Source organism: Dipodomys merriami, unplaced genomic scaffold (genome assembly GCF_024711535.1).
Source record: "Dipodomys merriami isolate MVZ:Mamm:240054 unplaced genomic scaffold, mDipMer1.0.p SCAF_10, whole genome shotgun sequence".
NCBI classification, from domain to species: Eukaryota; Metazoa; Chordata; class Mammalia; order Rodentia; family Heteromyidae; genus Dipodomys; species Dipodomys merriami.
In genome coordinates, this window is record NW_027202271.1 from 6,361,233 (window position 1) to 6,387,870 (window position 26,638).

Here is a 26,638-nt window from a genome sequence, read left to right on the forward strand (position 1 = left end):
TCACTTTTTAAAAAGTTTTAAGCCAAGAATCAAAGATTTAAGAATTTTGTTCTTACTGACAGAGATGAGTCCTACATACCATTACATTAGCTATGGATGCATAGTATTTTTATAGCTGTTTGCTAGAACACAATATTTACATTTGGAAACACAGACATTATGTTGCTATTTATTTATCATCTATAAAAGAGGTGTTTATAGCTGAGTACAGGTAGCTCACTCCTGTAATCCAAGCTACTCAGGAGGCTGAGATCTGAGGATCATGGTTGGAAGTCAGCCCAGGCAGAAAAGCTCTTGAGACCCCTATCTCCAATTAACAACTAAAAAGCCAGAAGCAGAGGTGTGGCTCAAGTGGAAGAGTGCCAAACTTAAGCAGAAAAAACTAGAGAGGAACAAGAGGCTCTGAGTTCACATATCCATACCACCATTAAAACCAAGGCAAGCCAAACCAAAAAGACATGATTATTTGTGTACTAAAGGACGAAATGATTGCCTTACCAATCACTATGATTTCTTTAATTGTAGGCAGTAATGTTGAAGTCCTCATGAGTGGCAATGTCAGGTGTTACAACATTGTGATAGATGCTATGCGAGCATTCCCCATCCATGAAAAGATTCAGCAGGTCAGTTGCTGCTTGCTCCATCGGCTGACCTTAGGTAAGTGACAGTCATTACCTAATTCATGACCACAGTGCCATGTATACAAGTATATATAGCATATTCATAGTGCAAGTGGTAGATAAGTCATATATTGGTAGACCTGGAATGGAAACACTGTACAGTAGCAAATTGTTTTGCCATGCTGGATGGAATTTTAAAGGAATGGCAGAACTAAATATATGGGATGCATGCGCAGTCTGAATCTTTGATTTGTTTTGAATATGTGATTTATAAGAATGCTTTATTGTTAGAACCATATTTAAAATATCGTTATGTAATATCACCTAAAAAATGGAAGTTATGTTTAACATAAGAAACATGAAGCAAAGAGCTCATCATCCAATTTGAGGATTAGGTATCCTATCCTTGATTTCTCTATAAATGTAACTGTTCTCGGGAATTTTGTATTAATCTTTTGCTTTCTAGTTCTACTTTTACAGCATTTACCCATTGTTGTTATTTGTTATTATGTTTTTTGCATTTTTGATTTTTTGTTTTGTGTGAATGTATGTGTGCTGATCCTGGGGCTTGAACTTAGGGCCTGGGCTCTGTCCCTGAGTTTTTGAACTCAAGGCTAGTGCTCTGTCAGTTGAACCATTACTCCACTTCCAACATTTTGGTGGTTGATTGGAGATAAGAGTCTCACAGACTTTCCAGCCTTGGCTGGCTTTGAACCATAATCCTTAGATCTCAGCCTCCTGGTGAGCTAGGGTTAGAGGCCTGAGCCACCGGTGCCCAACTTGATTTTTTATCTTTCTTTTTAAATAAGTTTTTCATTGTGAAAATACTGTACAGAGAGGTTACAGTGACATGAGCAAGGTACTGAGTACATTTCTTATCAAGCATTGTTGCCTCCTCCTTTGTTTTTCCCTTACCATCTCTTTCCTCCCATCTCCACCATCTTTTGAGACCAAGTCTCTCACTCTGGAGTCCAAACTGGCCTTGAACTGGAGATCCCCCTAACACAACCCATGGAGTGGCGGGGTAGTGTGTGTGCCACCATATAATTTTTTTTTGCCACCAGAATAGAATCATTCTATGTGTATGTGTTCATGTGTGCTTTCAGCTTTTATTTTGGCAGTCCTGAGGATTGAACTCAGGGCACTGCACTTACTAAGGAGGTACTCTCTCATGGGAGACACACTCCCAAGCTGCAGAAATTCTTTGTGACATATCCAAAACCATGCAACCAGGAAAGGAAGAAATCAAGCAGAGAGTTTAGATTTTGGCATCCTGTGGTTTTAGACTGGGCATGGGAGGAGAAAGGAATGATGGAGAAGGTTGCCGAATGGCTCTATGGTAGCATTTAGACAAGTGTGAGAACTCTGCTGTGCTGTTATTCAGTGGCTGTGCATTATGTATTTCAAAAAGCCAGGGGAAGCTGGGCAAAGGTGGCTGATGCCTGTAATCCTAGCTACTTGTGTGGTTGAGATCTGAGGACTGCAGTTGAAGCCAGCTGTGACAGGAAAGTCCATGAGACTCTTATCTACAATTAACCACCAGAAATCTGGAAATGAAGTTGTGGCTTAATTCGTAGAGAGCCATCCTTGTGCAAAAACTCAGGGACAGCACAGGCCCTGTGTTCAAGCCCCAGGACTGGCATAGATGCACAAAAAAGTTTAACTTTGTTTTCCTCGTTAAAAGAAGCCTAAAGTCAATAAATAAATTATTAACATTTTGTCAAAGTATGCACTTAATGCATTCAACATTTATTACTTGCTTTAGATTATTTCCCATGATTTTCCCCATCAAGTGTCTGAATGTGAAGCCAGCCTTTGTGGTGTGTCTCCAAAACCACACTTAAGGGACATGTGGAGCAGCTCCTGCCAGTTACCAGGGAAAGAGAAAGCTGGGGACAGCCCACGTTTAGACTAGACAGTAACTTTGAAGAGAAACTTCCAGAAATGACTGGAATACTTATGGTTACTCAAAGCTGTGGAGTGGGTTTGGTGGAAGAATATAGAAAGGGCAAACTAGGATAATGGTGAGAAGCCAGAGCAGTTCTATATAAACTGCTGCTCTTTTCATTTTGAGGCTATTGATTAACATTTAGTCTGTTCTTTAGGCTCTGTGTAATGTAGGATCTCTGTCTCTCTGTCTCTCTGTCTCTGTCTCTGTCTCTGTCTCTGTCTCTGTCTCTCTGTCTCTCTGTCTCTCTGTCTCTCTGTCTCTCTGTCTCTGTCTCTCTCTCTCGTGCTGTCCTGAGGCTTGAATTCAGAGATGGCACCGTCCGTGATCCTTTTATTCTGCTTTACCCTTGAGCCACATCACCACTTCCAGCTTTTTGGTGATTAATTGGAGGTAAAAGTCTCAGGGAAGCCGGGTGCTGGTGGCTCATGCCTGTAATCCTAGCTACTCAGGATGTGGAGATCTGAGGATCATAGTTCAAAGCCAGCCTGGACAGGATAGTCCATGAGACTCTTTTCTCCACCAGAAAACCAGAAGTGGCACTAGCTCAAGTGGTAAAGCACTCACCTTGAGCTGAAGAACTCAGGGACAGCTCCCAGGCCCAGAGTTCAATCCCCATGACGAACCAATAAAAACAAGAAAGTCTCATGGACTTTCCTGCCTGGGCTGGTTTTGACCCTTGTCCCTCAGATCTCAGCATCCAGAGAAGCTAGAATTACTGATTGAGCCACTGGCACCCAGGCAGTACAGGATCTTTTACACTGCTACTTTGTAGCTTACAGATTACTTAAGTATACATACAAATGAATAGGAGCTTTTCCTTTTTCTTTTTTATCTTTTGAGATTAATAAAAGCATTATCAGAATTTTTTTAATTAAAAAAATCTCTATGGTCTCATGGACTTTCCTTCCTATGCTGGCAATCCTTAGATCTCAGACTCAGATCTTCTGTCTCCTATAGTATGAGGCACATGAGCGTGGCATGAACGTGGCTCAATTTTATATTTTTATTATTATTGTCACCCCTTCTTTATTCTCCCCATTTCTCCTAACCCCACTTATCCCCTCAAGTAACTTGGTTCCATGTCCACATATGTACATTGAATATTATGACCATATTTGCCCATACTACCTCTCTAAATGATGTGGCAAATATGAAGAAAATTTCCTCAAAACTTATTCAATCAGATTATTTACATTAAATATGTTTTAATGTCAGTCAGATTATCTCCTGAATCTACCTACTGAAATTTGGTTAAATAACTAAAATCCATTTTTAAGTTCCATATGTGAGAATTGGGCTAATGGCTTGCTTAACTTGTAGGTAATTTTTTCAATATTCTGGTATTAAACGAGGTCCATGAGTTTGTGGTGAAGGCTGTGGAGAGATATCCAAAGAATGCAGTGTTACAAATCTCAGCTCTCAGCTGCTTAGCACTCCTGAGTAAGTACCATTCCTAATGAGCATTTTGTTTGTGTAGTGTTTGCTGAGTATTGAATCAAGAGTCTCCTGCATTCCAGGCAAGTGCTCTACCCCTGAGTTCTGATACCAGTCTTTTTTATATTAATTTACTTTCTTGTTGTTATAGAGGTGATATACCAAGAGACTACTTAGATGAGTCAGGTAACGAGTACATTTCCTTTCATACAGTGTCTTCTGTCCCCTCATTCTTTCCCAGTCCCTTGATGCTAATCTTTTCTTCATATATATATTGTAAATACTGTACAGAGGGGTTACAGTTACAATAGTAAGGTAATGAGTACATTTCCTATCAAGCATTGTTACCTCCTCCTTTGTTTTTCCCCTACTATCCCTTCCCTCCCTAACTCCTCCCTCCCCCCTCCCTCAAAATTGTAAAGTTCATTTTCAACATAGTGTCTTGTATATCTCATTGTTACAATGGGTCAACCTGTATCCTTATTTAAACATTTTGTTATATCCCTTCCCCTCCCAAATTATAAAAATGTATATACAAGATGCAGGACACCGGAATCGGATACAGTGAAAACAGGGGCTATACCATGAGGGAAGAACATACAAAAGAAACAAGAGAATCATATAGTGCATTATAAGTACGTTAAAAACAATAGCAAGCAAGAAAAAAACACTTGTGTCCCTGTCTTGGCTTCATTTTGCTTAACATCATCTTATATGGTCATATGTACATAGGTTTTGAACTTTTTGGCTTGTCCTAGAAATGTACTAGTTATTGCAAATAAGGGAAGCCATGGGACCTGCTTCTTTGGGCCTGGCTTACTTCACTTAGTATAATTTTTTCCAAGTCTTTCTATTTCCTAATGAATAGGGTGATGTCATTCTTTCTGATGGAGACATAGAATTCCATTATACACACACACACACACACACACACACACACACACACACACACACACATTTTCTTTTTCTTTTTTATTGTGAAAATACTGTACAGAGGGGTTACAATTACATGGGCAAGATAATGAGTACATTTCTTATCAAGCATTGTAGCCTCCTCCTTTGTTTCCCCTTCCCATCTTTTCCCATCCTCCCTTGCCCCCCCCACTCCACCTCCCCCCCACCAAAGTTGTAAAGTTCGTTTTTCCACATAACGACTTGTACATCTATTGTTGCAATGGGTCCACCTGTATCCCTATTTAAACGATTTTTTTCCCTTCCCCTCCACAAATTATACCAACCTCAAATACAGTGAAAGCAGGGGTTATACCATGGGGAAGGGACTTACAAAGCAACAAAGAAATAATCTTATAAATGCACACACACATTTTCTTGATCCATTCACCTACTGAGAGTTGATGCCAGTCTTAAGAGGAGAATTCTTATAGGCACATTGGATATTGAATGCTCACATTAGAACAAGAGGGTCCTATGGAGAGAAGGAAAGATGAAACACCTACACTATAATGTAATGCAACATTTTTTTTTCTGGTAGAGGGGACTTACAAAGGAACTAAAAAGTGTAAGCATTTTAGTTCATATAGGTTTTGGCTTGACTTGGTCATAAACTAGCTAATCTCTTCCTCATTTCATTATTTATTTACACCCACATAAATGGTAATATTCAGTGGTGTGAAATATATTACAAATTATGATTAGGCAAGGTTATTACATAAATGCCACCTCACTCCATGGGTAATCTTTCAAAAATATGAGCTGATGGCTCATACCTATAATCCTAGTTATTCAGGAGGCTGAGATAAGAGGATCATGATTTGAAGCCAGCTTGACTAGGAAAGTCTGTGACAGTCCTATCTCCAGTTAACCACCAAAAATGTCAAAAGAGGAGCTATGGTTCAAGTAGTAGAGCACCAGCCTTGGGACAGTACCCAGGTTCTGAGTTCAAGCCCCTCTGCACACACACACAGAGGTCTTATTTAAGCTTTCAGTAAATTATATACATATAAAATGCATAGTATATATTTATTTTTTAAATTTATTTCCAGCTGAGACCATTTTCTTAAATCAAGACTTAGAGGAAAAGAATGAGACTCCCGAGTGTGAGAAGGAGGAGGAGGAGGAGGAAGAAGAAGAAAAACTGTTCTGGCTAGAAGCCTGTTATAGAGCTTTAACATGGCACAGAAAGAATAAACATGTGCAGGTTGGACACTTATAAATATTATAATTACTCAGAATTATGTTTGTAAATAAATCATATTGTTGTGTTAAGTTTCTTTTTTTTCCTTCTTTTTCTTTTCCTTTCCAGGAGGCTGCATGTTGGGCATTAAACAATCTTCTCATGTACCAAAATGGTTTACACAAGAAGATTGGCGATGAAGATGACCAGTTAGTATTTCTAATTTTATACTATAGAAAATTTCCATTGAGCTGGATACTGGTAGTTCATGTCTATAATGCTAGCTATTCAAGAAGCTGAGATCTGACTATCTCAGTTTGAACCTAGCTTGGGCAGGAATGGCTGTGAGACTTATATTAAAAAGCCAGAAGTGGAGGTGTTATTCAAGTGCTAAGAATGCTGACCTTCAGTTCAAGCTCTAGTACACACACACACACACACACACACACACACACACACACACACACACACACACACAAAATTTCAAATATATTTTTCAATCAATACACGCAAACTAAAGAAATACATACAAACTGTTATTGTTGGAAACATATTTTGCTTTGGGTGGCACTGGGATTTGAATTTAGAGTGCTGGGTTTAGGTATAGCACTACTCTACTGCTGAGTCACACCTCCAGTTTTTTTTTTCCCTGACTATTTTTGAAAGAGATCTTGTTTTTTGCCCTGGCTTACTTGGACTTTGATCCTCCTGTTTACACTTCCTAGGGTAGCTGGGATGATAGATACCTACTACCATGCTCTGATAATGGTTGAGGTTGAGATGGGGTTCTCATGAAATTTTGCCTGTACTAGCTTGAAATATGACCCTGCTGATCTCTGGAATAGCTGAGATTATAGCTGCGAGCCACTAGTACCCATCTAAGCTCGCTGTAAGAACCATTTTTGACATAGACACTTATTGTCTTAAGTGTTGCTGCATATTATGTGCTGGTATACAGTATTTGCATCTAATTGGCTTGCATAATTAGATAAAGTGGTGGTGTCTGAGTTGTCAGAAGTTGTTCAGTAATTTTTGCTGGAATAAGAATCTTCTAGTTATCTAGCTTATGTAAAAATGGCATAGTGATGCATCTCCAATGATAAAAGACTCAGAGCTACCATACCATTTTCTAATGTCTAGCCACATGGCAATAACGACATCTGGCGGGGTTGCCCTGTTGTTCCTTAGGACTGCTGCGAGAAGCAGTGGCTTGTGGAGGAGGCTTTCAGCTGCAGACCCTGGGTGGCATTGGAAGGCTGGCGCTCTTTCCCATCATGCATGTCATAACAAGACCAAGACCCAAGTCATGTTGGGTTCCTTTCTACCCATGAGCCTCTGCTCATACCAAGCTGCTTGTACAGTGGGCTTCTTTGCGCTGGGGTAGCAATGAGTTTTTGAAATATGAACAGACCTCTTTAGAAACTTAAAAATAGTCAGATTCTTCAGAAAAAAATCCTGAAAGCCTATTTGCATCATGACCTACTACCAATAAAGAGGGAATTAATGGCACTGATGCTGTTTAATGAAACATTCCAAGTGTGAGAAGAAACAGTAATTATTTTAACAACAATATTAAGCCAATATTCATATAATCCCACGTTGAACAAACTTGAGTTAAAAGTTAGATGTGGTTGTATGGGCCTGTAATCCCTGTACTCAGGAGGCTGAGGGAGGAAGATCTTGAAGTCAGTCTGGGCTCCATAGGGAGACTCTGTGTCAGAAAACAACAACAAAAAAAACCTGAAAAAAACAAATCAACACAAAGAACTTAGGGTAAAGCAGATTCATGATGTAGTTTATACATTTTAGTCCATAACACATAAATTCCTTAGTACTTATCAATATACACTTATATATATTTATTACATTTAGCATATAATATACATGTAATATACCATATATACATGATACATATCTTATATATGCTATATGTAGTATATAATATGTGATAAGGTATAGTATATGATATCCATATGTAACACAATATATTATATTGTACACGATAATATGTATTATAATATACATTCTAGATATGTAATACATAATATATGAAATATATAATAGGCAATATATAATAAGATGTAATAGATAATATAGTATTATATGTTATTTCTATAAGAAGGTATATTTATGTTCAACATCTTTGAAACCTATTGTGCTTTGGAACTATTTTTAATTTTTTCTTTCCTATTTCCATTACAAAAAAGAGACCAACTTCCTCCCTTTGTCAATTTCCTTCTTGTAAATCCTTGCAAGTGTGCTATGAGCTATTGAGCCTTCTCTCTTATCATATTTTAAAGAAAGGGACATATTTATTTATTGGTATTTAACAGATTTGAGTCTAATTTTTAAATGAAGAAAGCTTTATCTGCCATTACTGTAAGTGACCTCAGATACTGTTCCTCTGGCCTTATTTGAGTTAGAGTTCTTAGCTGATGTGAGAAGCCAGAAGTAATTATTAAACATTACTCTTTGCGGAGGTTTCCAGCTCACAGGGAAGTGATGCTTGCTATGCTGATGCATTCTTGCTCCAAGGAAGTCTTCCAGGCGTCTGCAACTGCATTGTCAACTCTCTTGGAACAAAATGGTAAGTAAGGAGTAGACTCCTTACATGAGTGCAAGGCCCTGAGTTCAAACAGTGACCCCTTAAAAGTGAATAAAAAATGAAATAAAGAAGAATAAGAATAATAGAACAATAGATTGATAAGAATAAAAATATGCATAAAATAAATATGCATACTTGTTTGGATGTCCATGAAGTGCTCATTCACACATGACATATATTTTATATGTTTGCACACTATGCCCTTTTGTTAGTACATTTTATATTTTTCTATTTGATGTTGATAATCTATAGTCTCACATCATAGTTAGTCATGTAGTTTTCCTGTGCATGCCTAGAACCTATTTTATGAATTAGTCTCTGTTGATAGATTTTGGGCTAGGATCCAATTGCATTTTTAAAAATCTATAATAAGCACTAATGGATTGCTTTTTTTCTTCCATTTTCCTTTTCATATTTTTTCTTGTTTATAATTTTATAGATATGTGACTGAGTGGTAAAGATATTCACCAATTTCCAATCTGGTAAACTTGTCCAATATTTATGCTACCTTTTTCTTGAAAACAATCCTTTGCATATAATTCTTACCAGCTTTGCATGATTCAGTGCAAAATGAGAGACAAATGGCTCAGTGACTTTTGGAAGCCTCACCCAGGTGCAGATCATAGCTGAGTCTGCTCTAGATTCCTGTCTCCGGAAACAGGAAATACTGCCAGCAAACCTTGAGAGAAAACTCATCCTACTGACATCGGGACCTGGCAGCTCTTGCAGGATATTTTTAGAGGGAGAAAAACAGACAAAACACTGAAAAATTCATCAGAGACATGGAGCAGTAGGAGCCGCAGCTCTTAGTAGAGAACATGAGTAAATTCACCTTATGCATGATTCTTTAAACTGTGATTTAGGTTAAGTCAAAAGCAAAGCTTTCTTTTTTCCTTTCTCTCCGTTCTTACATTGTCTCCCTGATGGAAAGAACCCTGAGGGATAGTCAGGGCTTTCTCCTTGGATAATGAACCACAGTGGGAGGGGATGAAAGGGAATTACTGTTCTATTTTACTTTGTTTTCATTTTCTTTAATTTTGTGTGGGTACTGGGCCTTGAACACAGGGCCCAGCCCCTGTCCTTTAGCTTTTTAACTCAAGGCTGTACACTTGAGCCACAACTCCACTTCTGACTTTTTTTGCTGGCTAATTGGAGGTAAGAATATTATGGAGTTTTCCTGCCTCAGCTGGCTTCAAACTGCGATCCTCAGATCTCAGCCTCCTGAATAGCAAGGATTACAGGCATGAGCCACTAATGCCTGGCTGAATTGCTATTATTTTTTTCCCCAGTTCTGGGGTTTAAACTCTGGGCCTCAATGCTGCCCCTGAACTCCTTTTGCTCAAGGCTGGTGTTTCTACCACTGGAATCATAGCTCCACTTGCAGATTTTGTATGGTTAGTTGGAGATAAGAGTCTCACAGACTTTCCTACCCCAGGTTGGCTTTGAACTGTGATCCTCATGTCTCAAACACCTGAGCAGCTATAAATTGCTATTCTTAAATCTCCTGTATTTCTACCATGTAGTTAAAGAAGCCTACAAGAGATTTCAGTCCAGAAAATGAGGGCTTGGACTTGGCTAATTCTGGGTCAGGCTCCTTAAAGTAGAGACAGAGTGGCTTATTAGTGTTGTAATTCTTCACCAAGTGGTAATTCCTTTTGGTGATCTTCTTATTCTGGTGTCTGAGTTAGTGACATCCAGATTGATGTTCTGGTTGGGAATTAATCCTTTGAACTTTCTAGTTTCTTGCCCCATCCCTTGGCTACGTGCTAGATGAACTGTCCTCAGATCCTTCTGTGTTGACCTTTGCAGTTTGCTTTAGTAGAATATTAAGAACTTGAGTAGCTTGTTCATCTCCACCCTCGGGCAACTTCTCGTTGAAAGACTCACGTAGCTTTGGGTGTGCCAGGCTGGATCGATTTTCTTTAAAGTATGATTTAGAAAAATCATACTTTTGGGAGGGAGCCAGAAGAATGGAGGTACAAGCCTGTAGCCCCAGCACCCAGGACGTGAAAGCAGTTCTCCTGAGACTTGAAGGCCAATCAGGGCTACCTATCAGGTGCCTGGCAAAACAAAACAAGCAGGGTGCTAAGTGGTTCACGCCTGTAATCCTAGCTACTCAAGAGGCTGAGATCTCAAGATCAGGACAGACAAATCTATGAGAATTTTATGTCTATTCAACCACTAAAAAGCCAGAAGTAGAGTTGTGGTTCAAGTAGTAGAACCCCAGCCTTGAGCAAAAAACGAAGGGACAGTATCTAGGCCATGATGAGTTCAAGCCCCAGGACTGGAATAAATAAATAAGAGATACATTAAATTAAAACAAGAAAAGCTAAGTTTGTGTAACCACACACATTTCAAAACCAAGACTGAAACATGTTGTGTGCTGTTTTTCCTCACTTAATTGAATTCCTATCTGCTGAATGCCTTTCATATGCTAGACAGTTTCTTTGGCACTAGAAACATGACAATGAAGAATAACTCCTAGGCTCATGGAATTTTAACTTCTCTGGTGTGAAAGTCAGATAATGAGACTACAGCAGAGTACACTTAGCTAAGCAAAAAAATGAAGGAAGGAATGAGGATTTGATAGGTTAGGGGCTAGTCAGTGGAGCAGAAATTGTGACTATCCGGCCACTAAAGATTACTGGTGGGTTGACCACTATAGATAATGCATTTTGTTTCTTGTCTACTGTGCTAATATGTGTGTGTGTGTTGTGTGTGTGTGTGTGTGTGTGTGTGTGTGTGTGTGTGTGTGTGTGTGTGTCTGAGACTGGAGATTAAACCCAAGGCCTGTCACTATCCTATTTGAACTTCACTCCCTACCCACAAAAAGGCTACTTTTGTTTGTATTTTGTTCTGTGTGTGCATATGTGTGTGTGTGTGTGTGTGTGTCATGCACGAGTGTGTGCTGGTATCAGGACCTTAACTCAGGGTCTCCAGCTCCTGCTTGGCATGCTTGCATACACCTAGCACTCTATCAACTTGCATCACAGTCTGGCTTTCGTGGTTAATTGGAAATGGGGTTTTGAGGACTGTTCTGCCTCAGCTGGCTTCAAATCTTGATCCTCCAGGACTCAGCCTCTTGTGTATCTAGGATTACGTTGTGAGACATTGGCATCCAGCTCAGTACCAGGGTTTAAACTCAGGGCATGATATGTGCTTGACTAACATACTACCATTGAAGCTATGTCTCCAGTCCAGCAGTTTGCTAGTCATTTTGGAGAGTCTTGTATAATTTTTGCATGTGTTGTCTTTGAACTGCAATCCTTTGGACTGCCTGAGTAGGTAGGATTACAGATATGAGCTACCAGCACAAAATTGTATTTTGCTTTTGGGATTGAGTCTTGCTAACTCTTCCCATATTGGCCTCAAACTCTTGGTTCTTTTGCCCCTACCACCTTAAGTAGCTGGGAATACAGGTTTATGCCATCATGTCTGACTTCTGTTTGCCTTTTAAAGCAGATGTTCTGCTAAACCAGAATGTGTAAGGTCACGAGTTTTCCTGGGTAGCTTGCAAATGATCTGCTATAGAAAATGTTCTGTAAATGCTAAAGTGGTTTCATGGTGAAATCTCTTGCCCAGGTCTAGTGTTTGCATGCTTTGAGTGGCAGTTCTTCAGATGTGGTCGATGGACCAGCAGTATTGCCTGAAACTGTCTCAAAATGTACATTCTAGGGCTCATACAGATCTACTGAATCCTAAACCCTGGAGTTGGTCCTCCAGATGATTGAGATTCATTATGAAGTTTGAGAACCACTGGTCTAGAATAACTTATTTTATCCTATTATCTTCTTATTTATTGTGGACTTGCACTCAGTGCCTCATATTCTCACTTGGGTGTTTTGCTTAAGGCTAGTACACCACTACTTGAGCTATACCTTCACTTCTGGCTTTCTCCTGGTTAGTTTGAGATAAGACTTTCCTGTCTGAGCTGTCTTTGAAGCATGACCTTCAGATCTCAGCCTCTTGATTAGGATTACATGTGTGAACCACAAGTGCCCAGCAAGGATAACTTCTATCTTCTAAAATATCTCCTTGAGTAAACTCTAGCTAATTTGTGAAAGTTATGGCAACTTCCTACCGAATCAAACGAAATAACTAACTAAAAATACATTCTGTGTGTGTGTGTGTGTGTGTGTGTGTGTGTGTGTGTGTGTGTGTGTGTGTGTGTGTGTGTGTGTGTGTGTGTGTGTGTGTGTGTGTGCAAGCCAGTACTTGAACTTGGGGCCTGTCCATTCTACCTTAGCTTTTTTTGCTCAAAGCTGATGCTCCATCATTTGAACTATAGCTCCACTACTAGCTTTTTGCTGGTTAATTGAAGATATGAATCTCATGGACTTTCCTAGGGGGCTGGCTTTGAACCATGATCCTCAGATCTTAGCCTCCTGACTAGCTAAGATTACAAGTGTGAGACACCAGTGCCCAGCTTTATTATACCTTATTATGTCATACCTTTTAGAAGGTATGAGTTTTCCAATTTGGGCAGAATGTTTTATTTACTTTGAATTTTTATTCATTTATTTGCCTTAATACTGGAGATAGAATCCAAGGCCATGTACGTGTCATGTACTTACCGCTGAGCACAGCTCCAGCTTTTCATATCTTCTTAATATTGACAACCTTTAAACACACACACACACAAATGCAAAGCTTTCTAAGTGTCCTCTTTTTTTTTATACTTCAATATGCATATTTTTTAATGTTTTTATTGTAAAGATACTGTACAGAAGGTTACAGTTACATGAGTGAGGTAATGAGTACACTTCCTTTTGAACATTGTTACCCCCTCCATTGTTTTCCCCCTACCATCCCCTCCCTCCTTCCCTTCCCCGAGGTTCTTTTTTTTTTTTTTTGATTGTGATTAAGTGATTACATAATTTCCGGAAATTCACAGTATTGTGGAATAATGATGCTCATTTAAAGTCACAAGTTCATTCTAACTTCCCTGGAGCAAATTGTCTATCACAATCTGTAATATATAATGGTGCTCACATGTTATATACCATATATGTGATCAGCAGCATGGGGATATTTGGTAGTGGTTCAACCAGATGAGTGGGAGTTCTTTGTTTCTTAAGTCCTGTTAGTTTTGTCATATGACCTAACATTTTGGATTTAGCATCCACTTATCAGGGAGACCATGTACTGTTTGTCTCTTCGTTCTTGGCTTACCTCGCTCAACATGATTCCTTCTAGCTCCATCCATTTCCCTGCAAATGCCATTATTTTGTCATTTCTAATGGCTGCATAATAGTCCATTGTGTACAGATACCACAATTTTTGGATCCATTCATCTGTGGTGGGGCATCTAGGTTGTTTCCATATCCTAGCTATTGCGAACAGTGCTGCAATAAACATGGAGGTGCACGTGTCCTTGTATATTGGTTCCTGTTGTTCAGGGTAGATGCCTAGAAGTGGTATGACTTGGTCGTAAGGGAGGTCAATCTTTAGCTTTCTAAGGACCCTCCAGACTGCTTTCCAAAGTGGTTGTATAAGTGTACATTCCCACCAGCAGTGTAATAGGGTTCCTCGTTCTCCACATCCCCTCCAGTATTTGTCGTTGGCTGATTTGTGGATGTGGGACATTCTGACTGGGGTAAGGTGGTATCTCAGGGTTGTCTTTATTTGCATTTCCTTCACCACCAGGGATGATGAACATTTCCTCATGTGTTTCTTTGCCATTTTTATTTCTTCATTTGAGAAGTCCCTCTTTAGTTCCCTTGCCCATTTAGTAATTGGTTTGTTAGGTTTGGGAGGGATTAGTTTCTTGAGTTCCCTGTATATACAGGATGTTAACCCCTTGTCTGATATATTGCTGGTAAATATTTTTTCCCAATTAGTTGGTTGTCTTTCTAGCTTGGTTGCGATAGCTTTATCTGTGCAGAAGCTTTTTATTTTAAGGTAGTCCCATTTGTCGAGTCTCTCTCCAACTTGTTGTGACCCTGGGACTCTGTTCAGGAAGTTCCTTCCTGTGCCTATTAGTTCAAGTGTCTCTCCTACTCTGTCCTGCAGTAGTTTCAGAGATTCAGGTTTAATGTTAAGGTCTTTAATCCATTTTGAGTTGATGTTGGTGCATGGTGATAGGCTGGGGTCCACTTTTAGTTTTCTGCATGTGGCTGCCCAGTTTTCCCAGCACCAGCGGTTGAAGAGGCTGTGTTTCTTCCATTGTATGTCTTTGGCTCCTTTGTCGAATATCAGCTGGCTGTAGGCCTGTGGATTTATTTCTGGATCTTCTATTCTGTTCCATTGGTCTTCGGGTCTGTTTTTGTGCCAGTACCATGCTGTCTTTGTTATTATAGCTCTGTAGTAGAGTTTGAAGTTCGGCATGGATAGCCCTCCCATATTGTCTTTATCCCCTAGAATTGTTTTGGCTATTCTAGGTCTTTTGTTGTTCCATATGAATTTTTGGACTGTTTTCTGTATTTCAGTGATGTATGTCATTGGGATTTTAATAGGAATTGCGTTGAATTTGTATATTAGTTTTGGAAGTATTACCATCTTTACTATATTAAGTCGGCCTATCCAGGAGCATGGGAGGTCTTTCCATTTCCTAGTGTCTTCTGCAATTTCTTTCTTTAACTTTTTATAGTTCTCATTAAATAGTTCTTTTACATTTTTGGTTAGGTTAATTCCTAAATATTTTATTTTTTGGGAGGTTATTGTGAATGGGGTTGCTCCCTTTATTTCCCTCTCTTCCTGTACATTATCAGTGTATAGGAAGGCAACTGATTTTTGTGGGTTTGTTTTGTATCCTGCTATTTTGCTGAAGTGATTTATGATTTCTAAGAGTTTGGGGATGGAGTTTTTGCGATCGTGGAGGTATAGTATCATGTCGTCTGCAAAAAGGGATAGTTTAACTTCTTCTTTCCCTATGCGGATCCCTTTAATGTCTTTTTCTTGCCTTATTGCCCTGGCTAAGGGTTCTAGGACTATATTGAAGAGGAGTGGAGACAGTGGGCATCCTTGCCTTGTTCCTGATTTTAGGAGAATTGGTTGTAGCTTTTCCCATTTAAGTATAATATTGGCTATTGGTCTGTCATAAATGGCTTTTATTGTTTTTAGAAATGTTCCTTCTATTCCTATTTTCTCCAGAGCTTTTAGCATGAATGAATGTTGAATTTTGTCAAAGGCCTTTTCTGCATCTGTGGTGATAATCATGTGATTCTTGACCTTGGCTCTGTTGATATGTTGGATTACATTTATTGACTTGTGTATGTTAAACCATCCCTGTGTCTCTGGGATGAAGCCTACCTGGTCATAGTGAATTATTTTTTTTATGTGTTTCTGGATTCTGTTAGCTAGAATCTTGTTAAGGATCTTTGCATCTGTGTTCATCAAGGAGATTGGCCTGTAATTCTCCTTTTTGGTTGGGTCTTTGCCTGGTTTGGGGATGAGTGTGATATTGGCTTCGTAGAATGAGTTTGGGATAGCTCCCTCCTTCTCTGTTTCTCTGAAGAGCTTGAGGAGTATGGGTATTAGTTCTTGTTTAAAGGTCTTATAGAATTCTGCTGTGAATCCATCTGGTCCTGGGCTTTTTTTTGTTGGAAGACTTTTGATAGCTTCCTGTATCTCATTATAGGATATTGGCTTATTTAATTGGTTAACTTCTTCTTTGCTCAGTTTGGGCAACTTGTATTTCTCTAAAAATGCATCCATTTCTGCCCGATTTTCTTCCTTTAGAGAGTATAGCTTTTGAAAGTAGTCTGTTAGAATTGTTTGGATATCTTGGGTACGTGTTGTGATGTTTCCCGTGGCATCCCTAATCCTATTAATATGGGTTTCCTCTCTTCTTTTTTTAATTAATCTAGCCAATGGGCCATCAATTTTGTTTATCTTTTCAAAGAACCAGCTTTTTGTTTGGTTTATTTTGGTTAGGGTTTTCTGATTTTCTAATTGGTTAATTTCTGCTTTTAATTTGGTTATCTGGCTTCGTCTAGTAGCTTTAGGTCCCATTTTTTCTTGTTTTTCTAGCTGTTTTAATTGCAACATGAGATTATTTACTTGGTCTGTCTCCATTCTCTTGATGTGGGCACTGAGGGCAATAAATTTGCCCCTCAGGACTGCTTTTGCTGTGTCCCACAGCAAAAGGTGTGGTGTTTTCATTTTCATTGAGTTGTAGGAAATGCTTTATTTCTTCTCTGATCTCTTCTGTTATCCAGGCATTGTTAAGGAGTGTGCTGTTCAATTTCCAGGTATTAGAGAAATTTCTGCGGTGTGCTTTGTTATTGAGAGCTAGCTTGATTCCACTGTGGTCAGATAGGATACAGGGGATTATGTCGATCCCTTTGTATTTGCTTAAGTTCCTTGCATGAACTATGATATGGTCTATTTTGGAGAAAGTTCCGAGAGCTGCCGAGAAGAATGTGTACTGTGTTGTTTTAGGGTGAAATACTCGGTAGATGTCAGTTAATTCTGCTTGAAGTATGGCCTCTCTTAATTCGGTAGCTTCTTTGCCAATCCTCTGGTTGGTATACCTGTCCTTTGGTGAGAGTGGTGTGTTGAAGTCTCCTAGTATTATCGTATTGGGATCTATTTTATTCTGTAAGTTTGAGAGCATTTGTTTGACATATCTGGGTGCACCAATATTTGGGGCATATAAGTTGGATTGTTCCCTTTATTAATATGTAGTGTCCGTCCTTGTCTTTCTGTACTGATTTTAATGAGAAGTTTATTTTGTCAGATATCAGGATAGCTACACCTGCTTTCTTACTGGGGGCGTTTGATTGGTAGATCCTTTTCCACCCCTTCACTCTGAGTTTGTTTGTATGTTTGGCTGAGAGGTGGGTCTCCTGAAGGCAACAGATGGATGGGTTTTGTTTTCTGATCCAGTCCTCAGTTCGTTTTCTTTTAATTGGCGAATTCAGCCCATTTATATTAAGAGAAAGTATAGAGAGATGCATTGTTGTCCCTGCCATTCCGTTTTCCTAAGTTTTTCTTTTTTCCTTTCCTCCTGTGCTTGCTCAGTTAGACTTTGAGTAACGCCTGTTTGGGGCAGGCCCCAGTTCCTGGTTGCTTTCTTCAGGTTGTGTCCCCCCTCTTAGAATTCTTTGTAATGCTGGCTTAATGTTTATGTATTCATTTAGTTTTTCTTTGCTATTAAAGGTTTTCAGTTCTCCATCGAATGTGAATGCTAGCTTTGCCGGGTATATTAGTCTGGGTTGGCAGTTATTGGCTCTCAGAGCTCGTATGGTGCTTTCCCAGGCTTTTCTTGCATTCATTGTTTGATCTGCAGTGATTCTAATTTTTTTCCCATTGTAGTATAGCTCCTTCTTCATTTTTGCTGCATGCAGGATTGTTTTCTTATTATTCAGATCTATCATTTTTACTATAATGTGTCTAGAAGTGTTTCTCCTGGGGTCTTGCTTGTTGGGTGTTCGATAAGCTTTTGTGATGTAGTTAAGATGGTCGTTTTTGAGGTGGGGAAAATTTTCATTGATTATCTTGTTAAATAGGTGTTGCATTCCCTTGCTCTGGAATTCCTCACCTTCCTCCACTCCGATTATGCGAAGGTTAAATTTTTTAGCATTATCTGCTTGCTCTTGAATTTCCCTTTGGTTTAATTTGAGTGATTTTTCCATATCTGTCACTTTTTGGTCCAGTTGGTGTATTCTGTCTTCTGTATCTGAGACTCTTCCTTCCATTTCATTCACTCTGTTGATCGTGGCTTCTATTGTGGTTTGCATGGAGGAAATGGATCCCTTTATGGATTCAATGTTGGTTCTCAGAGTACTGATCTCACCTCTCAATGAGGTATGCATTACCTCTAATTTGGCGTTTATCTCACTTCTTACTGAGGTTTGTGCAGCTTCTATTTTTGCATCCAACTCTTGTTTGATATCCTGTATCTGTTTTGATAGTTCATCCTTGTGCTCTTTCAATTTCTGATCAATTTCTCGCTTTATTTCTTGAGTCATTGCCTCCAGCAACCCTTGGATGTAGCTTTTGTCTTCCATTCCTGCTTTGCTCCCACTGGGGCTCTCCCCTGCGTGGCTGCTGGCTTTTGAGGTGAGCTTGCTGTCCTGGGTGGTGGTAAACCTTGTGATTTTTCTCTGTGATTTTCGCATGGAGGTTCAGGAGACTGCTCTTCAATTTTGTTTTGGTGTGTCTGTCTTTGCTTGGTTGCTGATTCTGTATTGGTAGAGAGAGTCTGTGCCTGATCTGGGTTCTGTTGGGAGCCTATTTCCAGCTGCTATTCTGACTTACTTAGGATTCTCAGCTCTCTGCTGTAGATTGCTGGCAGTTCCCGCCTTTGGAAGGGTTGAGCAGCCTAGACTGCTTGTGTTTGCTCCTACGGGTGCTCTTGTGAAGAACAGATGCTCTGGATGCACTCTCCCAAATACTGGAGTCTGCTATGGGCTCCTGATGTGTTTTTGTTTGTTTGTTTTGGGCTGGTTGTGGGCTTGAACTCTAGGTTTGGGTGCTGTCCCTCAGCTCTTCAGCTCAAGGCTGGCACCCTACCATTTGAGCCACAGCACCACTTCTGACCCTTTTTGCTTTTGTGATGCTGAGGAATCAGATCCAGGGCCTCATACATCCAAGACTATCACTCTATTGCTGAGCCGCCTTAACAGTCTGAGCTCCTGCTTACTATCAGGTGCTGGCAGCCTGTGTTGCCCAATTCCCAGTCTAGGGTATATGGGTGGAGTTTTGGTGGGGTTTGGGCTTCTCTTGTCCTTGGCCTCCAGGTCTTTTGTTGTCACAGGCGTGCTTCCCGGGGAGTGTTGTTTCCTGGTTTTCTCCCCTCTGTTGAGGCGTATGCTCAGCTTTTTACTTCAGTTGGGAGGAGTTGGTCGTATTGTTCAGGCGCCGGATCCCCGGGCCTGGTTCCGGCCCCAGCCTGGAGCGCGCTCGTTAGGCCTGTGCTGATGTGTATACCACCTATGTTATACAGCCTGGGGGACACAGTTCAAATTTCTTCTACTGTTGGTATTCTTGACCCAGGGGCGCTGTTCCTGGCTTGGGCATTTAAGCTCCCTTCCAGGGGCGCTCTTGCTCTAGCCTGGCCAGCAGAGTGTGCTCCACGGGCTGGTGGAGCTCTCAAACAGTTCCCAATTTTAGTGGGTCCTGTGGTCCGGGTGTTGGGGTAGGGAGACTAGGTCAGGGTCTGGGGATTCCCTCCAGCTCTGGTCTCCCCTGAAGGATACACTTCCCCTGTGGGGTACTCACCCTGGAGCTGGTTGTTTCTGTGTGGTGTAGGTCATCAGTTGTTGTTGCAATCCGAGTTCAGTTAGGGTGGTTGCGGGCTGGGTTGGGCAGTGGTGGCTCTGTGTGATTCTTTTCTGTCTCTGCCTCTGTCGAAGCTGTCGGGTCAAAAGTGTCCATGCTCAGGCAGCTTCTTCGCGGTGCCTCTGGGGCCCGGGCGGCCCCGCCGGGTCGTTGAGATCGCGATCGGGCTGGTGGTCTGCCGACAGGTCCCTTTGTCTGCCAACAGGTCCCTTTGTCGTGCTGCTGGTGCCAAGTGGCTTTGGCAGGATGGAGCCTCTCTGCTCCGGTGGAGAGTGAGGGGTGGGGGTGGGATCCTCGTGGAGACTCCCGGCTGGTATGTTTCTCTGTTCCTGGCGATCCTCTAAGTGTCCTCTTTTTGTTACTTTTAGAATGTTGAATTGTTGTGTATAATGTTGGGATTGGTATTTTTATGGCAGCTTCAAGACAATCGATCTATGAAACTTCTAAGGCAATCAATTGTATTTAGTGAAGGAAGTTTCCTACAGAGAGGGTCTCTGTTATATCACACTTATTGTTAAAATAAAGCTATTTTTCTCCACAAAATGCAAAATCAATGTTTACTCTATTTTGCAATTATGCATTATGCTTCATTCTTCATATAATTATAATTATTATTATCTTTAAGTAGTTGTCTAAAGGGGTTTCATGTCAATTTATTAGTACCTTGATCAATGTCATCCCTTCTACCTTTTCCCCTCATCTCTCCCAACCCCACTTATTCCTTCAATGTATCTGGTAACATTCATTCTTATTTTGGAGAACATTATTTAAGCAACTTTTTTTTTCTGAAAAACAAAACAAATCAAAACAAAGCAGGGCATTGGTGGCTCACACCTGTAATCCTAGGTACTCAGGAGGCTGAGATCTGAGAATTGCGGTTTGAAGCCACCCCTAGTAGAAAAGTCTATGAGACTCTTATCTCCAATTAACTACAAAAAATGGGAAGTGGAGTTGTGGCTCCAATGGTAGAGAAAAAGAAAAAGAAAAAAAATTAGACTGGGAATATATTGATTTTATTGGAATAAGTCCATACTACAATAAAAAATTAAAATCAAAATTTGAGGAATTGATAAATATGAAGAAATAGAGCATAGTATATGTTTTCAAGAATTAGATATTAATGATATTTAAGTAGACAGTGAACTTAGACTACCTTAATGTTCCACAGTTATTGTGAAATTATCAGAATATAGCTGGGTGTTGGTGGCTCACGCCACTCAAGAGCCTGCAATCTGAGGATTGTGATTTGAAGCCAGCCTGGGTAGAGAAGTTGGTGAGCCTCTTATCTCCAATGAACTACCAAAGAGCCAAAAGTGGAGCTGTGACTTAAATGGCAGAGCACTACCCTTGAGCAAAAGCTCAGGGAGAGTGCCCAGCTATGAGTTCAAACCTCAGTACTGGCACAATAAATAGATAGATAGATAAATAGTATTAGAATGTGTTTTCATTTCAACAAATAACCTTAAAATATCTTGTAGTTAATTTTAGAAAAATCCTGCTGTCAAAAGGAATATACCTGAATGTTTTGGAGTTAATGCAGAAACACATACATTCTCCGGAAGTGGCTGAAAGTGGATGTAAGATGCTCAATCATCTTCTTGAAGGAAGGTAATAGAGACTCATGGTATTGAATCAAGTACAATATTATTTCAAGCCTATCTCTAAGAATGTAAAGAAAAGCATACTGAATTTGAAGATAGACATTTTTTCAGTATAATCTCATATCACTGAGATTATCACTGTGTATTTTATCTGAACATTAAAAGAAATGGTGAGCTAAGTGCTTCTGTCTCACACCTATAACTATTGTTATTCAGGAGACAGAGATTTGAGGATTATGGCTCAAAGCCAGCCCAGGCAGACAATTCTGAGAGATACCTGTCTTCAACTAACCAGCAAAAGCCAGAAGTGGAGATGTAGTTCAAGTGGTTAGAACACCATCCATGAGCAAGAAAGCCAAGCAAGAGATTTATTCTGGCAAGGGAGAGCATGAGGTCCTAAATTTAAGCCAGGAAGAAAGGGAGGAAGGGAGTAAAAGATGGAAAACCATAGAAAAATGTTGTTTTTATTCTTGTGTTTCCTGCTTGGTGTTGACTATGTTTTTCTTTTTTTTAAAATGATTATACAGTACATCTTAAAACAGTTTTTCAGAGCCGGGTGCTGGTGGCTCATGCCTGTAATACTAGGTACTCAGGAGGCTGAGATCTGGGGATTACAGTTCAAAGCCAGCCTGGGCAGGAAAGTCTGTGAGACTCTTATCTCTAATAAACTGGAAGTGGTGCGGTAGCTCAAGTGGTTAGAGCTGAGGGACAGTGCCCAGGCCCAGAATTCAAACCCCACAACTGACCAAAAAACAGTTTTCATATTATTGTGCATATGTGAAAGGTACAAAATTTTAAACCCCAGCATTCAGGTGCTCTTTTTTGTTTATTTTGTTTTTGTTTTTGGTACTGTGAACTTGATCCCAGAGCCGGGCACTATCTCTTAGTTTTTTCACTCAAGGCTTTATCACTCTACCACTTGAGTCATAGCTCCATTTCCAAGGTTTTTTGTTTTATGTTTTTTGTTTTTTGCTGGTTAATTGGAAATAAAAATCTCATGCTCTTTGCTGCCTGGTCTTACTTCAAAGGCTGAAATCTTCAGATTTCAGAAGATTTCCTCCTCCTCTTCCTTCCTCCTCTTCCTCCTCTTCTTCCTTTTCCTCCTTTTCCTCCTTCTCCTCCTCCTCCTCCTCCACCTCCTCCTCCACCTTCTCCTCCTCTTCCTCCTTTTCTTCCTTCTGCTCCTCTTCCTCCTTTTCTTCCTTCTGCTCTTCCTTTTCCTCTCCTATTCTTCTTCTTTCTCTTCTTCCTCTTTCCCCTCCTCCTTTTCTTCTTTCTCATCTCATACTGGGGCTTGAACTCTGGAACTTGAGTTTGCTTGGCTTGCTTGCTGACAACTGGTTTTCTACTATTTGAGCCACCCCTCCAGCCTGGTGTTTTGCTGCTTATTTTGGAGACAGAGCTTCATGGATGTTTCTGCCTTTCTGGCCTCAAACCAAGATCTTCTAGGTCTCAGCTTTCTGAGTAGTTAGGATTACAAGCATGAGCCCAAGTCATCTTGGGCTCCTGAGATAGAAGTTGAAACAACTAAAATTTTGTATGCTCCTGTTACTGAAATCAAACACAATTTTATGTACTCATTTTTTTTTTGCCATGTCTGTGTCAGTTTGGTGTTTGTACAATTGAATCCATTTGTATTTGTCACAATCATGTGGATTTTATATCTGCAGTAACACGTCCCTGGATACCATGGCAGTAGTGGTCCCCAAGATAATAACCATTATGAAAAGCCATCAGACGTCATTGTCCGTGCAGCTGGAGGCTCTTCGGGCTATTGTGCATTTCATAGTGCCTGGTAAGTCCCAGAATTGATGTCAGGAAGAGGTAGTAGTCTTAATGGAGTTTGACCTTTTGGTGAAATACTAACTTCCTAGGCAAAACTTCAATGAATGATTTTTCTCTCTTTTTTAAAGTTAGTGTATATTAGTTACATATATTAGTTCTGTATATGGATTTCATTGTAACTTTTTTTTTGTTTTTTTTTTTTTTGGTGCCAGTACTGGTACTTGAACTCAGGGATTTGAACTGTATCTGGACTTTTTCTGTTCAAGACTAGCTCTTCTGCTTTTTGGTGGTTAGTTGGAGGTTAAGAGTCTTAGGGACTTCCCTGCTTGAGCTGGCTTCGAACAATGATCCTCAGATCTCAGCCTTCTGAGCTAGGATTTCAGGCGTGAGCCACCAGCCCTGTTTCATTGTAACATTTAAACACAAATAACATATCCCAATCAACTTCAGCTCCTCTGTCACTCTTCTCCTGCTCCCTCTCCTTTCTTAAAACAATTTCAAGAGTTTTCATTGTTCTATTTTCATACATGCAAATGAATTACTTTCAGCTTTCTTAGCTCTCCACCATCTATAGGAACCTATTATTTTTGAGCCAGCAGCTCCCAGCTTAATATATGTTTTCTGTTTGTTATCATCCAAGTTTAAGTCCAAGGTTTTCTCCCCATCTGCCTGAATTTATTATTATTTTTCTAATTTCTGTCACTTCATTGCTAGCCTTCCTTTACTTTGAAGTTAGTTTGTAGCCACTGTAACTGGTACTTATTAACCTCATAGGTTTCTGCTCTTTCCCTTTTACCTCCTACCTTATATCTCCTTCTTTATTTGTCCTTCAAAGCCCGTTTAATTGTTCTTTCAATATGTTTATTAAGTGCCCTTTACATTGTGAACCCTGTGGTACTGTTAGGATTTGAAACAGGAATGAAAGTAAGGTATTACAAGAGTTTAGACTTAGATAGACATGTCCATAATCAGCAGGAATTGTGAACAGGGATGTTATGCATGAATGTATAAACAACGATGAGAATATTGGTGAACTCTCAACTAATTTGTTCACAGGAATAATTGTGATATTTAAGATTAATGGTCCAAGGAGCTGTCTTGTAGAAGGCCTAGAGGAGTTTTCAAGCTCAGAGGAGTTTTCAGAGGGCTGAGATCTGAGGATTGTTGTTCAAAGGTAGGCAAGGCAGGCAAGTCTGTCAGACTCTTACTCCGATTAACCAGCAAAAGCTGGAAGTAGAGTTGTGGCTCAAGTGGTAGACTAAAAGATTTGAGCAACAAAGCTATAGGACAGTGTCCAGGTCCTGAGTTCAAACCCCAGTACAGGGCACATGCGAAAGGAAGGAAGGAAGGAAAATGAAGGAAGGGGAAAAAAAGTGTCTTTTTTGAGGACAGCTTTTGTTCTATCTTTTTAAAACTTCTGGTACTTTGAAAAATGATCATTAATCATATTAAAAAAAACTGAATCATGATTTGTAATTGTCAGTTCACTTTTGAGACATGGTTTACATGTATTTTTGCTTGCAAATATTATGATGACTCTTTCAATTTTGTGTGTAGAATGTAATAAAACTTCAGTAACAATAAACCCCTTTCGGTTTTCCTTAAACATGTCAACTTTATTCCTTTGAGTGACAATTTGTTTAGCTTAAACATTTATGAGAAAAGTATATATGCCATGTATTTACTTATTTATTTTTGTATTTAGGCATGCCAGATGTTTCTAGAGATGAATTTCAGCGTAAACTAAATATGGTTAAGAAACAATCTTTCAGGAATGATATTTACAAGCTGGTCTTATCGGCTTTGAACAGGGTATGTTGATTATAGAGTTACTGTCTTTATATGTTAACCAGGAACCAGGGTAAGTATTTTAATGTTTCTTCGCTCTCTTCATTTTATGTTCTAATCATTAGATTAGAACATAAAATGATAACAGGATTACGGGCCTTGAGGAGACCTGTAGTAAGCGAAATCTGGCAGAGATATATCCACCAACTACAGACTTACCAAGCTTTTTTTGATTGCTAGCAACATTAATCTACTTGAGTTTGCTTGATCTAGACAGCTAAAGAGCTAGAGCTAGGTGTGTGCATAGCCATTGTATAGTGTGTGTGTGTGTGTGTGTGTGTGTGTGTGTGTGTGTGTGTGTGTGTGTGTGTCCGTGCCCATGTGTGCTAATACTAGAACTACTTGAACTCAGGGCCTCCAGCTCTTGCTTGGACTTTTTCATTCAAGGCCATAGCTCCTCTTCTGGCTTCTTATTTGTCAATCAGATTTGTCTTCCAGGGCTGGCTTCAATCTTCAATCCTCAATCCTCATATCTCTGCCTCCTGAGTAGCTAGGATTACACATATGGGCCACTGGTGCCCGGCCTATATGAGTTGATAAACCCATGAGGGAACAGGGATGTGGGCTGTTCTTTTTGCTGTCTTTTCTTTCTGTTGGTCTCTCTTGTATGGTTCCATGGTATAAGTTTCAGCCCACCCAGGTATATGAGGTAGAGCATGAAAGTCTTCATTAGTTCTCTGTGCTTGTTTTCATTTCTCTCTTCAAAGAGAACCCATGACATGGTTTCCTTCCAGTCTTCAGGCACTGACAAATCTATGTATAGATGCAATATTCATCATAACCAGAGTATCAATAAATCATAAGCAACTATGAAAAAAGATAATGTAGTCCCTTTTCTGATGTGAAATATATTGATGGAATTAAGGTAATTTGGACATCTGAAATAAAAATGAATTTGTTCTTTGAGTGAAAACTAGGTCCTGGAGGTGTAATCTTATAATCCTAGATGCTCCAGAAGCTGGGATCTGGAGAATCATAGTTCAAAGCCAGTTTAGGTAGAAAAGTCCAAAAGACTTGTTAGGCAATTAACCAGCAAAAAGCCAGGCTGGAGATATGGCTCAAGTGGTAAGAGGATCAATGTGAGCAAGCAAGTCAATGAGAGCATGAAGCCCTAAATTCAGTCTTTAGAACCAGCCAAAGAGAGAAAAAAAAACCAGAAAAAAGAGAAAGATACAGGTGAAAATTTAAGGAATTCTTAGGGGTTATTGTTTTAATGAAAGAAAAAATATTCAATATAATCTGTGAAGGTGATTTCTTGTGTTTCAGTATGGTTTGATAAATGCTATGAATTAATTACAGTAGCCTCCAGAGAGATTACTTTTAAAAATTCAATTTAAACTGAACTTTATAATGTAATTGCCTGTGATGTGTGAGTCACTTGTACCTAACGTTAAAAGTGATTCTGTGTATGGTGTGAATATATTGTAGAATGGG

At 39.7% G+C, this 26,638-nt stretch overlaps 1 protein-coding gene across 1 annotated transcript in view; it reads left to right on the top strand.

The window, feature by feature from the left end:
- Lrrk2 (leucine rich repeat kinase 2) overlaps positions 1-26,638 on the top strand; it is a 138,154-nt gene that overhangs the window by 24,251 nt on the left and 87,265 nt on the right. The window contains exons 7-14 of the mRNA XM_070038884.1: positions 526-657; positions 3,892-4,011; positions 6,009-6,163; positions 6,269-6,348; positions 8,620-8,726; positions 21,449-21,578; positions 23,242-23,366; positions 25,062-25,168. Of these exons, the coding sequence (XP_069894985.1) occupies positions 526-657; positions 3,892-4,011; positions 6,009-6,163; positions 6,269-6,348; positions 8,620-8,726; positions 21,449-21,578; positions 23,242-23,366; positions 25,062-25,168 (956 nt within the window). The remainder of the gene's footprint in view (positions 1-525; positions 658-3,891; positions 4,012-6,008; positions 6,164-6,268; positions 6,349-8,619; positions 8,727-21,448; positions 21,579-23,241; positions 23,367-25,061; positions 25,169-26,638) is intronic.